Source organism: Pelophylax lessonae (assembly GCF_965119305.1).
Source record: "Pelophylax lessonae genome assembly, chromosome: 3".
Classification (NCBI taxonomy): Eukaryota; Metazoa; Chordata; class Amphibia; order Anura; family Ranidae; genus Pelophylax; species Pelophylax lessonae.
Window position 1 is genome coordinate 52958173 of NC_138770.1, and position 14131 is coordinate 52972303.

Below are 14131 nucleotides of genomic sequence, written 5' to 3' on the forward strand. Positions count from 1 at the left end.
AGTAAAGTTAGCCCATTTTTTTTGTATATTGTGAAAGATGTCACGCCGAGTAAATAGATACCCAACATGTTATGGTTTAAAATTGCGCCCCCCCCCCCCCCCCCGTGGGATGGCGACAAACTACGGTCAATAGAGATCTCAATCTGCGACGCTTTAAATTTATTTAACGGTTACCAGTTTAGAGGTAGAGTGTAGCTCTTTTTTTTAAATTATTGCGCACGCTCTGGCGATCGCGGCGATACCTCACATGTGGGGTTTGAACAGCGATTTCATTCGCGGCTCGACTTGCGTATACGTTTTTTTTGTGCGCGAGCGAACGGTGATGGGGGCGGCGAAATTTTTTTTTTTTTTCCTATTTATTTTTTATTTTTTTTAAACTTTATTACAGGTTTTTTTTAAAAAAAAAAAATCTGATCACTTTTATTGCTGTTACAAGCAATGTAAACATCCCTTGTGACAGCAATATGTGTGACCGGTACAATTTATGGAGGGATCGAGGGTCTAAAAGACCCTAGACCCCTCCACTACACTTCCCTGTATGCAAAATGCCGGAAACGGCATTTTTGCATACAGCCGTTTTTTAAATTTGCCGCCTTTTGCAGCACAGTAACCCGGAAGTGACGTCATGGACGCCGCCTCCGGGTTACGTCATCGGAGCCCCGATCGATGTTGTTTCCGGCATTCATCGGGACTCCATCCAGCCGGCGGACGTGCCGGCTGGGTGCTCGGGGCTCCCGGTGGGACGGGAGCCCTGGGCAAAGCCACGGAAGGCGGCGGGAGGGGGGGGGGACGTCCCCTCCCGCCCCCCCGGGTAACGATCGAGCGGCTCCCGAGCCGCATCGGTCGTTACCGACGGAAAGCCGACCGTCGGCTTCAAACCACGATACCGGGATGATGCCTCTAACTAGAGGCATCATCCCGGTATAAACCCGCAAAGTGTACCGACGTATCGGTACGTTACTATGCGGTAAGTGGTTAACTGCTTGCCGACAGCCTGCTGCAGATTCAGTGCCGGTTCACATTTGTGCGATGCTGGAACGCTGCGAATATACATCGTGTTCCCACATCGCATCCGCACCCCTGGCAGTTCACACTGCCATATGCGATACGCTGGGGGTGTCAATTAAAGGTTAATGACACCCCCAGATCAAATCGCATCTGAAAGTTCGCACAGAATCGGATCGCACTAGTGTGAACCACCATGCAATCTGATTCTGCTGCGGACCAAAAAAAGGGTCCTGTGCGTCTTTTAGTGCGATTGCGGTGCGAATTCAGCCATACAAACTGTATGGCTGAATTTGCACCGCACAGAGATCGCATGTCATTTTAGGAGCAGAGCGCTCCGAATTACATGCGATCTGTGATCGCACAAATGTGAACCGGCACTTACTGCGGTAGGCTGGCTCGCAGCTGCTCAAACCGACGTAGGGGGTTGCCAACCCCCACTAGACATCGGGGATGCTGATGCACGGGACCGACGGAACTGATTGCCGCCAGACACCCGCGATCGCTTCCCGCTGAGAGAGAACACAGGTCAGCTGTTTTAAACACAGCTGACCGTTCTTCTCTCTGAAATGATCACAGAGCCCATGTGATCCTTCTATATAGGATCACAGGTCTCTATGGTCATTTCATAAGCCCCTCCCCCCACAGTTAGAAAACACTCCCCTATGCTTACATTTAAAGCGGCAGTATTTTCCAGTTTTAACTACAGGTAAGCCTATAATGAGGCTTACCTGTAGGTACAAATAATATCTCCTAAACCGGCACGGTGCATGCAGCCGCTCACGCGAGTGGCGCATGCGCTCTGAAGGTCCGGCGGACCTTCAGCTCCCCTTGCCGGGAGCTTGCCGGAAAATCACTCCTGCTCGCATGCGCGTGAGTGACGTCATCGCGGCTCCGGCCATTCACAGCGCCGGAGCCACCGAACCCGGAAGACACGCCGAGGGATCATGTCCGTTCCCACAGCGGTGTCCGGGGGTCCGTGTCGGGGCTTCGTTCTAAGGTAAGTATTTCATAATGAGCTAGTATGCGATGCATACTAGCTCATTATGCCTTTGCCTTGCAGGTTTTTTTTTTTTTTTTAGGTTTACAACCGCTTTAACCCTTTGATCCCCCTAAATTAACCCCCTTCCCTGCCAGTATCATTAATACAGTAACAGAGTATATTTTTTAGCACTGATTACTGTAGTAATGTCACTGGTTCCCCTTAAAGAGTTAAACATTTCAGTTAGGGGTCCAATCTGTCCGCCGCAATATTGCAGTCCCGCTAAAAATCGCAGATCGCCGCCATTACTAGTAAAAAATAAATAAATAGAAATTACCTAAATCTTTCCCCTAGTTTGTAAACGCGAAAACTTTTGCGCAAACTAATCAAAATACACTTATTGCTATTTTTTTTTTTAACCAAAAACATGTAGTAGAGTACAAATTGGCCTAAAAGGATGAAAAATTTGATTTTAATTATTTTTTTGGGGAATGTTCTACAGCAGAATGTGAAAAATATTGTTTTATTTTCAGAATTGTCGCTGTTTTTTTGTTTATAGCGCAAAAAATAAAAACCGCAGAGGTGATCAAATACCACCAATAGAAAGCTCTATTTGTGGGAGAAAAAAGGACCTCCATTTTATTTAGGTACAGAGTCACACGACCGCGCAATTGTCCGTTAAAGTAACGCAGTACGAAATCGGAAAAAATGGCCTGGTCATTAGGGGGTAAAACCTTCCGTTCCAGAAGTGGTTAATAACAACCGAAGCTCTTTGTCGCTTTTTCCTGTGCTTCATTTTTGATTCAAGTAAAGAGGGGAAAAAGTTCACTGCTGAGGTCTAGGTAACAATTTCCGATTGTCTGATTACGCTACAACATCCCTGCCTATTGCTCAGCGTTGGCGCCTCTCACCCGTGTCCAGCGGCTGCAGTGCCAGCAGAAAGGCATTGAAGCTTCTTCCTGACCCGCTGAGCCTTTGTGCTGTGTCAGGGACATACAGATGAGGGTAGGACTGGGATCTTTCCTTCTGTTCAGTAATCGGAGCCTCCTGGGAAGGAGAATGTGCCCCCCCCCCCCCCTGTACAACAAGAGCTTTCTGTTTTATCAAGGAGCGGAGTGTAGAAAGGCTTCTGGAGACATGCCAACCTACAGTCCAAACATCAGATCATCAATGCACAACTGACCTGGCCTAAAATGTTTCTAAAGTGCTGACATTTAAAGCTCAACTCCGGTCTTCCCTTCAGTCTTGCACAGTTGTATCGGCTCCTCTCTTGTACTGAAATGGCTTACTCTGATTTCACTGCACACTGTGAGCTTCTCACATAGTGCATTAGAAGCTGCAGATATAGCCCACCTTATTTCTTGGCTGGAGGACATCCTAGCCTTCTCCTCCCCTGCCTGACTGTCCCTTGCCAGGCCCTTTCATTCATTTGATTTCAGTTCTTTCAATCATTTGATTTCTCTTCTTTCAGTCATGGAGGTTTATTAGAGAGGTCTGCATGCAAATACAGCCAACCAGGAATGCCCACTCCTCCAGACTGACATTGGTGGTGCAGTGGTTGGCACTTTCACCTAGCAGCAAGAGGGTCACTGGTTCGAATGCCAACCGCAACACTACCTGACAGGAGTTTGCATGTTCTCCCTGTGCCTGCGTGGGTTTCCTCCGGGTACTCCGGTTTCCTCCCACACTCCAAAGACAGGCTGGTAGGTTAATTGGATCCTGTATAAAAGAAATTGTCCCTACTGTGTATGTATGTGAGTTAGGGACCTTAGATTGTAAGCTCCTTGAGGGCAGGGACTGATGTGAATGTGCAATGTATATGTAAAGCACTGCGTAAATTGACAGCGCTATATAAGAACCTGAAATAAATAAATAAAACCATTTTAATATCTGCATAGCTCCTCCCAGGAAGAAGCGCACTGCTTGTATCAAGGCTGAGCATTAAATGGGGTACACACTATAAGAAAATCATCTGATTTTCCTCGTTGTTTCACAGCAAATCGGAAACCGATGACCGAAAATTTGTACAAAAATTCTCGTAGAACAAAGGCTTTTTTTTAGTTGTTTGTTATTTCTGATCATTCGCACTTTCTTTTTTGATTTTTCGTTTACAAAAATCTTACAAAAACGGCACACATTAAACGAAAATCATTCGTTTTTTCCGTACGAGAAACATCTTGGAGTTTGTACCTTCGAAGAATTTTTGTATGAAAATTCAGAGTCGGCTGCCGAAAGTTGTGTACACTCTATACCAGGGATTCCCAAACTACGGCCCTGCAGCTGTTGCAGAACTACACATCCCATGAGGCATTGTAAAACTCTGATATTAACATACATGACTAGGCATGATGGGAATTGTAGTTCCTGAACAACTGCAGGGCCGTAGTTTGGGAATCCCTGCTCTATACACTTGTACGAAAATTCTTTGGATGAAAATGTTCGCCAGATTTACTCCAAAAAAAAAAAAAAACAATTTTCTTATAGTGTGTACGAGCCTTTACTTTTGTCTTGGGACTATATCTGCCCATGTGTTGGTGATGCCGATCGAATATCTAGGTTACAGTAGACCTGTCAATCTAATTGAAGTTTAGAGTAGGATGGGTTGTGTGCCTAAAGAATGGAGCTAAAGCGGACATTCGCCCAGCAGCTTAAAGGCAGGTGTCCCAATACTTTTGGCAATATAGTGTTTTAATTGCTTAGCGGCCATACCAAGACATTTTGGACAATTTCATGCTCCTAACTTTGTGGGAACAGTTTGGGGATGGCTCCTTCCTGTTACAACATGAATGCACACCAGTGCACAAAGCAAGGTCCATAAAGACATGGATGAATGAGTTTGGGATGGAGGAACTTGACTGGCCTGCACAGAGTCCTGACCTCAACCCAATTGAACACCTTTGGGCTGAATTAGAGCGGAGACTGAGAGCCAGGCCTTCTCGTCCTACATCAGTGACTGACCTCACAAATGCACTTCTGGAAGAATGATCAAACATTCCCATAGACACACTCCTAAACCTTGTGGACAGCCTTCCCAGAAGAGTTGAAGCTGTTATAGCTGCAAAGGGTGGGCCATGTCAGCTTCTGGTGTTGGTCCACTGTGTTTTATCAAGTCCAAAGTCAGCGCAGCCCTCTACCAGGAAATTCTAGAGGATTTCAAGCTTCCCTCTGCTGACCAGCTTTATGGAGATGCTGATTTCATTTTCCAGCAGGGCTTTGCACTGCCCACACTGCCAAAACGACCGATACCTGGTCACATGATCATTGTATCACTGTGCATGATTGCCCAGCAAAGCCTGACCTAAACCCCATAGAGAGTCTGTGGGGTATTGTCAGGAGGAAGATGGGAGACACCAGGCCCAACAATGTAGATGAGCTGAAGGCCGCTATCAAAGCAACCTGGACTTCCATAACACCTCAGCAGTGCCACAGGCTGATCGCCTCCGTGCCATGCCGCATTGATGCAGTAATTCATGCAAAAGGAGCCACGACCAAGTATTAAATGCATACTATACTGTACATGGACAGACTTTTCAGAAAGCCAACATTTCTGTATTCAAATTCCTTTTTTTTTTTTTTATTGGTCTTATGTAATATTCGGAGATACTGAATTTTGAGTTTTCACTAGCTGTAAGCCATAATGATCAAAATTAATGCTTGAAATATATCACTCTGTGTGTAATGAATCTACTGTATATAATATGAGTTTCACTTTTTGAATAAAATTACTAAAATAAATTAACTTTTTGATCTAATTTTATGAGGTGCACCCATATATATTAAACAGTGCAGCGCTCAAAGTGAATATGATACAAATGATACCAGTGTACCAACATATAAACAAAATAATATAATAAACGATGATGATGAGTCCCAAGTGTTGAAGGGTGAAGCCTTTACAGTTAGTGAGGGTAATCCGATTGAGTGAACACATACAGGTGACCAGACCAGATGCACGATTAACACCACCACCATAGATACAGGGATATGCTCACCAGACGGTATGGACCCAGATACCATATAGCATATGTGTCAACAACGCTTGATATCATTCATGGATTCCCAACTTAACGGTAGTCCCCGAAGATATAGCTCATAGGGTAACGATAAGCCCTAGAAATAGATGGCGGGTACTCACCAGGGATGTTTATCCATATATGAAAACAGATAACGCAAAAATAGTGTAATACTGTTTGATGCCAATTTTTATTAAAAAAAGGGGATTAAAAAGACTTACAAGATTCCAAGTAAATTCAGCATTACAAGATTCCAACTAAAGTCAGCATAAAATCAGCATGTACTGGAATGATGGTGGATTGCAGATAACTTAGCCCTGGCGCGTTTCGTCATATATGACGTCTTCTGAGGTTATTGCCCTAGTATATAGGTGTGTGTATATAATAAATATATATACATTTTGTTTATTATTAAAATATATAATCTGGAACTGGAGATAGTCCAAAGAAGGGCAACTAAACTAATTAGGGGATTGGAGGACCTTAATTACAAGGAGCGATTACTAACGCTTAATTTATTTTTCTTGGAGAGGAGACGCCTGAAGGGGGACATGATAGCGATTTACAAATACCTTGCAAATGTTCCTATGCTGGCGATCCCAGTCTCAAGGAGTGCAAGAGGACACGTGGCCACACAATGAGATTAGAGGAGAGGCGGTTTAACCTTAACCACTTAAGCCCCGAAAGATTTTACCCCCTTTCTGACCAGGGGGTATTTTGCGATTCGGCACTGCGTGACTTTAATGGACAATTGCGCGGTCGTGCGACGCTGTACCTAAATTAATTTGAAGTCCTTTTTTCCCACAAACAGAGCTTTCTTTTGGTGGTATTTGATCACCTGTGCGATTTTTTTTCGATCATGCGCTATAAACAAAAAAAGAGCGACAATTTTGCAAAAATAACAATATTTTTTACATTTTTTTATATGAAATTCCCCAAAAAAAAATGTAAAAATCAAAATTTTTAAAAATTTTGTTTGGTAAAAAAAATCGCAATAAGCATATTTTGATTGGTTTGCGCAAAAGTTATTGCGTTTACTAACTAAGGGAAAGATTTTTGCCATTTTTGTTGTTTTTTTTTTTTTTTTAACGAGTAATGGCGGCGATCTGCGATTTTTTTTTTTTTTCGCGGGACTGCGACATTGCGGCGGACAGATCGGACCCTTGACTGACATTTTTGACACTTTTGGGGTTACCAGTGACATTACTACAGTAATCAGTGCTATACATATGCACGGTTACTGTAAAAATGACACTGGCAGGGAAGGGGTTAACTTTATTAGAGATGCAGTGACTATGTGTGTCCCTAGGGGCGTGCTTCTTACTGTGCAGGGATGTGGCTGTGTGTGTAAAAGCAGAGATCTATGGTCCTACATAGCAGGACCGTTAAATCAGTGCTTTTATACAGGGAAGAATGACAGGCGGCTTTGTTTACACTAGCCGCCTGCCTTTCTCCATTCACAGCGGACGATCGCGAGTGACCGGCGGACATCGTGTCCGCCGGTCACACGCACGGTGGTGTCTGTGGACGAGCCGAGGCGGGAGCGCGCCTCCGGCGGCGCGCGCTCGCCCGCTATTGGCTCCCAGGCTAGTGACGTACCGGTACGTCACTTTGCCTGGCCGGGGCTGACCGCCGCAGTATATGTACTTGCTGCGGTCGGCAACCGGTTAAGCTGCGTAAGGGGTTCTTCACTGTAAGGTCTGTGAGAATGTGGAACTCTTCCACAATTGGTGGTATCTGCGGGGAGTATGGGTACTTTTAAAAGACTCTTGGATGTGCATCTCACAGATCACAACATTCAGGGTTATAGGAAATGATCATGCCACTGACACATACACACTTGCACAGGTTGAACTGGATGGACTGATGTCTATTCAACCTCAACTACTATGTAACTGTGTGTGTATGTGTGTGTATATATATATATATGTATATATGTGTGTGTGTGTGTATATATATATATATATATGTGTGTGTATAGCATGCAAATTTAGGTATATAGTTGCCCAATGCATTCTTTGACAATACTTACAGGCATCTATATATAACTTCAGAGTCATTGGGGATTTCAGGAAGGCATAATAAATATAGTAATGCTTTTACACATATAAGAGGTTTAATTGTTCCGCCATGCTCCATCTCTTCCCTGCAGGATCACACGCTTGTTGGGTCTCACGACTCTCAGGACATCCAGCTGTGTGGAATGGGGATCCTTCCCGAACATTGCGTCATAGACATCACCCCAGAAGGCCAAGTCATCCTAACCACAATGAAGAACACCAGGTAATCCTCCCATTGCCCAGAAGGTTAAGTCTCCAAATCTACAAGTTTTTATCTTAATCGCACAGTACAGGACACAAGGATTTATTTATTACAGGTACTTGTATAGCCCTGTCAATTTATACAGCACTTTACACACATGTTGTACATTCACACCAGTCCTTGCCCTTAACCACTTTACGTCCAGCCACCGCAGATGTACTGCGGAAGGCTGGCTCTCCCAGGCAAAGCCCCGTACATGTACGGCACTCGCCTGGGAGGAGCTAGGGGCCGATCCCGCCCCCGCTTGTCAGCAGGGAAGCCAGTGCGTGTGTCAGGCGGCTCTGATGGCCGCCTGACACCGGCGATCTCCCACCGCTGACAGAGAAGGACGGACGGCTGATGTAAACACAGCCGTCCGTACTTCTCCCTGAAGTAAGCACAGATGTCATGTAATCCTGCTATATAGGATCGCATGTCTCTGTGATGACTTCACAAGCCGTGGCCCCCACAGTTAGAATCACGCCCCTAGGGTCACATTTAACCCTTTGATCACCAATAATACTGTACCGGAGTGATGCCAGCAGCTAGAGACATCACCCCGGTACCGGCGTCAATAGAGGCGACGGTCGGCTGTCATGTAAAGACAACCAATGTGGCTGAGAAGCCGCTATGCTGTCATTACAAGGAGCAGGAGGGGATGTCCCCCCCCCCTTCCCGCCGCCTTCTGCAGCTCGCCCAGGTCTCCAGTCCCACCGGGAGACTCGGGCAACCAACCTGCATGGCTGCCAAAGAGAAGATCCGATCAAAGCTGCATTTGGCTCTAATCGGGTCTCCATCCAAAAACCCGGAAGTGGTGTCATGACATCCCTTCCGGGTACTCGGCACCAGATTAAAAAAAAATGACAACATTCAAAACAGCCAAATTTGGCGTTTTGAATGCTTTTAAGTGCAGAGGAGGGGTTTCGGGTCTTTTAGACCCCCAGATCCCTCCACATGAGTACCTGTCAAGTAAAAAAAAAAAAAAAATTTTTTTTAAATGTATGAAAATATCGGCCGATGCGCGATCGGTATCGGCAATGAAAAAACGATATTGGTCGAACTCGAATTCAAACCAACGACCCTGGTTCAAGGCAGAAGTTTCAACCTCTTAACCACTGTGCTGCCCATTATATTTTCCTATCCACAATTACAGGGTTAACCTTTCACCAGTAGGGCACTCTTCATTATCAAAGTCTTTATCTGAGAAACCTGGATTTTCCACATACTTCTCTTCCAGCATTGTTGAACTTGAAGTTCTTTTAGTTTCACTCCCACTGGCTGCTATTGTGCTGTTTTAGCAGCAGGTGGCGCTGTACCTCCCTTTTAGTTGTTCTTCTTGGCACTAGAGGGCTGTATGGGAAAAGTGGACCTAGGTGATTTCAGGAGACACTCGAGGACCCTCATAACCTCCCGATAGCTGTCATTAGCTCTGGCATGCTGCTGCTAACAGGTGGAATGGTTTCCCTGCACCAGGAGGTAAGCGAGCTCTGTGGCGGTAAATTGGATTCCAGTGCTAAATCGATGCGTTCTATTCATTAGGATGAACGGAGACGCTGAGATGAGGCATGCTCGGTCTATTCAAGCCTGTGATCCTCATTCTGCTGCAGCCGCAGGAGGTGTTGGAGCTTGTTTGTAGACTTTTCTACTTCAACAGCTTTGCTGTCAGGGAGATGCCTGCAGCCCAACCAGTAACCTCCTCCAGTTATTTGTGTGCTCCCCCAGTCTAACCAGTAACCTCCTCCAGTTATTTGTGTGCTCCCCCAGTCTAACCAGTAACCTCCTCCAGTTATTTGTGTGCTCCCCCAGTCTAACCAGTAAACTCCTCCAGTTATTTGTGTGCTCCCCGCAGTCTAACCAGTAACCTCCTCCAGTTATTTGTGTGCTCCCCCCGCAGTCTAACCAGTAACCTCCTCCAGTTATTTGTGTGCTCCCCGCAGTCTAACCAGTAACCTCCTCCAGTTATTTGTGTGCTCCCCCAGTCTAACCAGTAAACTCCTCCAGTTATTTGTGTGCTCCCCGCAGTCTAACCAGTAACCTCCTCCAGTTATTTGTTTGCTCCCCCTAGTCTAACCAGTAACCTCCTCCAGCTATTTGTGTGCTCCCCTAGTCTAACCAGTAACCTCCTCCAGTTATTTGTGTGCTCCCCCAGTCTAACCAGTAAACTCCTCCAGTTATTTGTGTGCTCCCCGCAGTCTAACCAGTAACCTCCTCCAGTTATTTGTGCTCCCCCAGTCTAACCAGTAAACTCCTCCAGTTATTTGTGTGCTCCCCACAGTCTAACCAGTAACCTCCTCCAGTTATTTGTGTGCTCCCCCAGTCTAACCAGTAAACTCCTCCAGTTATTTGTGTGCTCCCCCAGTCTAACCAGTAACCTCCTCCAGTTATTTGTGTGCTCCCCCAGTCTAACCAGTAAACTCCTCCAGTTATTTGTGTGCTCCCCGCAGTCTAACCAGTAACCTCCTCCAGTTATTTGTGTGCTCCCCACAGTCTAACCAGTAACCTCCTCCAGTTGTTTGTGTGCTCCCCGCAGTCTGACCAGTAACATCCTCCAGTTATTTGTGTGCTCCCCCAGTCTAACCAGTAAACTCCTCCAGTTATTTGTGTGCTCCCCGCAGTCTAACCAGTAACCTCCTCCAGTTATTTGTGTGCTCCCCCAGTCTAACCAGTAAACTCCTCCAGTTATTTGTGTGCTCCCCCAGTCTAACCAGTAAACTCCTCCAGTTATTTGTGTGCTCCCCGCAGTCTAACCAGTAACCTCCTCCAGTTATTTGTGTGCTCCCCACAGTCTAACCAGTAACCTCCTCCAGTTATTTGTGTGCTCCCCGCAGTCTAACCAGTAACCTCCTCCAGTTATTTGTGTGCTCCCCCAGTCTAACCAGTAAACTCCTCCAGTTATTTGTGTGCTCCCCGCAGTCTAACCAGTAACCTCCTCCAGTTATTTGTGTGCTCCCCCAGTCTAACCAGTAAACTCCTCCAGTTATTTGTGTGCTCCTCGCAGTCTAACCAGTAACCTCCTCCAGTTATTTGTGTGCTCCCCGCAGTCTAACCAGTAACCTCCTCCAGTTATTTGTGTGCTCCCCCCAGTCTAACCAGTAACCTCCTCCAGTTATTTGTGTGCTCCCCCAGTCTAACCAGTAAACTCCTCCAGTTATTTGTGTGCTCCCCGCAGTCTAACCAGTAACCTCCTCCAGTTATTTGTGTGCTCCCCCAGTCTAACCAGTAACCTCCTCCAGTTATTTGTGTGCTCCCCCAGTCTAACCAGTAACCTCCTCCAGTTATTTGTGTGCTCCCCCAGTCTAACCAGTAAACTCCTCCAGTTATTTGTGTGCTCCCCGCAGTCTAACCAGTAACCTCCTCCAGTTATTTGTGTGCTCCCCCCGCAGTCTAACCAGTAACATCCTCCAGTTATTTGTGTGCTCCCCGCAGTCTAACCAGTAACCTCCTCCAGTTATTTGTGTGCTCCCCGCAGTCTAACCAGTAACCTCCTCCAGTTATTTGTGTGCTCCCCGCAGTCTAACCAGTAACCTCCTCCAGTTATTTGTGTGCTCCCCCAGTCTAACCAGTAAACTCCTCCAGTTATTTGTGTGCTCCCCGCAGTCTAACCAGTAACCTCCTCCAGTTATTTGTTTGCTCCCCCTAGTCTAACCAGTAACCTCCTCCAGCTATTTGTGTGCTCCCCGCAGTCTAACCAGTAACCTCCTCCAGTTATTTGTGTGCTCCCCCAGTCTAACCAGTAAACTCCTCCAGTTATTTGTGTGCTCCCCGCAGTCTAACCAGTAACCTTCTCCAGTTATTTGTGCTCCCCCAGTCTAACCAGTAAACTCCTCCAGTTATTTGTGTGCTCCCCACAGTCTAACCAGTAACCTCCTCCAGTTATTTGTGTGCTCCCCCAGTCTAACCAGTAAACTCCTCCAGTTATTTGTGTGCTCCCCCAGTCTAACCAGTAACCTCCTCCAGTTATTTGTGTGCTCCCCCAGTCTAACCAGTAAACTCCTCCAGTTATTTGTGTGCTCCCCGCAGTCTAACCAGTAACCTCCTCCAGTTATTTGTGTGCTCCCCACAGTCTAACCAGTAACCTCCTCCAGTTGTTTGTGTGCTCCCTGCAGTCTGACCAGTAACATCCTCCAGTTATTTGTGTGCTCCCCCAGTCTAACCAGTAAACTCCTCCAGTTATTTGTGTGCTCCCCGCAGTCTAACCAGTAACCTCCTCCAGTTATTTGTGTGCTCCCCACAGTCTAACCAGTAACCTCCTCCAGTTGTTTGTGTGCTCCCCGCAGTCTGACCAGTAACATCCTCCAGTTATTTGTGTGCTCCCCCAGTCTAACCAGTAAACTCCTCCAGTTATTTGTGTGCTCCCCGCAGTCTAACCAGTAACCTCCTCCAGTTATTTGTGTGCTCCCCCAGTCTAACCAGTAAACTCCTCCAGTTATTTGTGTGCTCCCCCAGTCTAACCAGTAAACTCCTCCAGTTATTTGTGTGCTCCCCGCAGTCTAACCAGTAACCTCCTCCAGTTATTTGTGTGCTCCCCACAGTCTAACCAGTAACCTCCTCCAGTTATTTGTGTGCTCCCCGCAGTCTAACCAGTAACCTCCTCCAGTTATTTGTGTGCTCCCCCAGTCTAACCAGTAAACTCCTCCAGTTATTTGTGTGCTCCCCGCAGTCTAACCAGTAACCTCCTCCAGTTATTTGTGTGCTCCCCCAGTCTAACCAGTAAACTCCTCCAGTTATTTGTGTGCTCCTCGCAGTCTAACCAGTAACCTCCTCCAGTTATTTGTGTGCTCCCCGCAGTCTAACCAGTAACCTCCTCCAGTTATTTGTGTGCTCCCCCCAGTCTAACCAGTAACCTCCTCCAGTTATTTGTGTGCTCCCCCAGTCTAACCAGTAAACTCCTCCAGTTATTTGTGTGCTCCCCGCAGTCTAACCAGTAACCTCCTCCAGTTATTTGTGTGCTCCCCGCAGTCTAACCAGTAACCTCCTCCAGTTATTTGTGTGCTCCCCCAGTCTAACCAGTAACCTCCTCCAGTTATTTGTGTGCTCCCCCAGTCTAACCAGTAACCTCCTCCAGTTATTTGTGTGCTCCCCGCAGTCTAACCAGTAACCTCCTCCAGTTATTTGTGTGCTCCCCCAGTCTAACCAGTAACCTCCTCCAGTTATTTGTGTGCTCCCCCAGTCTAACCAGTAACCTCCTCCAGTTATTTGTGTGCTCCCCGCAGTCTAACCAGTAACCTCCTCCAGTTATTTGTGTGCTCCCCCAGTCTGACCAGTAACCTCCTCCAGTTATTTGTGTGCTCCCCCCAGTCTAACCAGTAAGCTCCTCCAGTTATTTGTGTGCTCCCCGCAGTCTAACCAGTAACCTCCTCCAGTTATTTGTGTGCTCCCCGCAGTCTAACCAGTAACCTCCTCCAGTTATTTGTGTGCTCCCCGCAGTCTAACCAGTAACCTCCTCCAGTTATTTGTGTGCTCCCCCCAGTCTAACCAGTAATCTCCTCCAGTTATTTGTGTGCTCCCCCAGTCTAACCAGTAACCTCCTCCAGTTATTTGTGTGCTCCCCCTAGTCTAACCAGTAATCTCCTCCAGTTATTTGTGTGCTCCCCCTAGTCTAACCAGTAACCTCCTCCAGTTATTTGTGTGCTCCCCCAGTCTAACCAGTAACCTCCTCCAGTTATATGTGTGCCCCTGCAGTCTAACCAGTAACCTCCTCCAGGTATTTGTGAGCTCCCCGCAGTCTAACCAGTAATCTCCTCCAGTTATTTGTGTGCTCCCCGCAGTCTAACCAGTAAACTCCTCCAGTTATTTGTGTGCTCCCCCAGTCTAACCAGTAAACTCCTCC

General features: G+C 46.6%; 1 protein-coding gene across 3 annotated transcripts in view; it reads left to right on the forward strand.

Annotated features, from left to right (window-relative positions):
* KIF13B (kinesin family member 13B) overlaps positions 1 to 14131 on the forward strand; it is a 518118-nt gene that overhangs the window by 252742 nt on the left and 251245 nt on the right. For all 3 annotated transcript variants that reach the window (XM_082248971.1, XM_082248973.1, XM_082248972.1), the window contains exon 14: positions 8153 to 8283. In XM_082248971.1, the coding sequence (XP_082105097.1) occupies positions 8153 to 8283 (131 nt within the window). The remainder of the gene's footprint in view (positions 1 to 8152; positions 8284 to 14131) is intronic.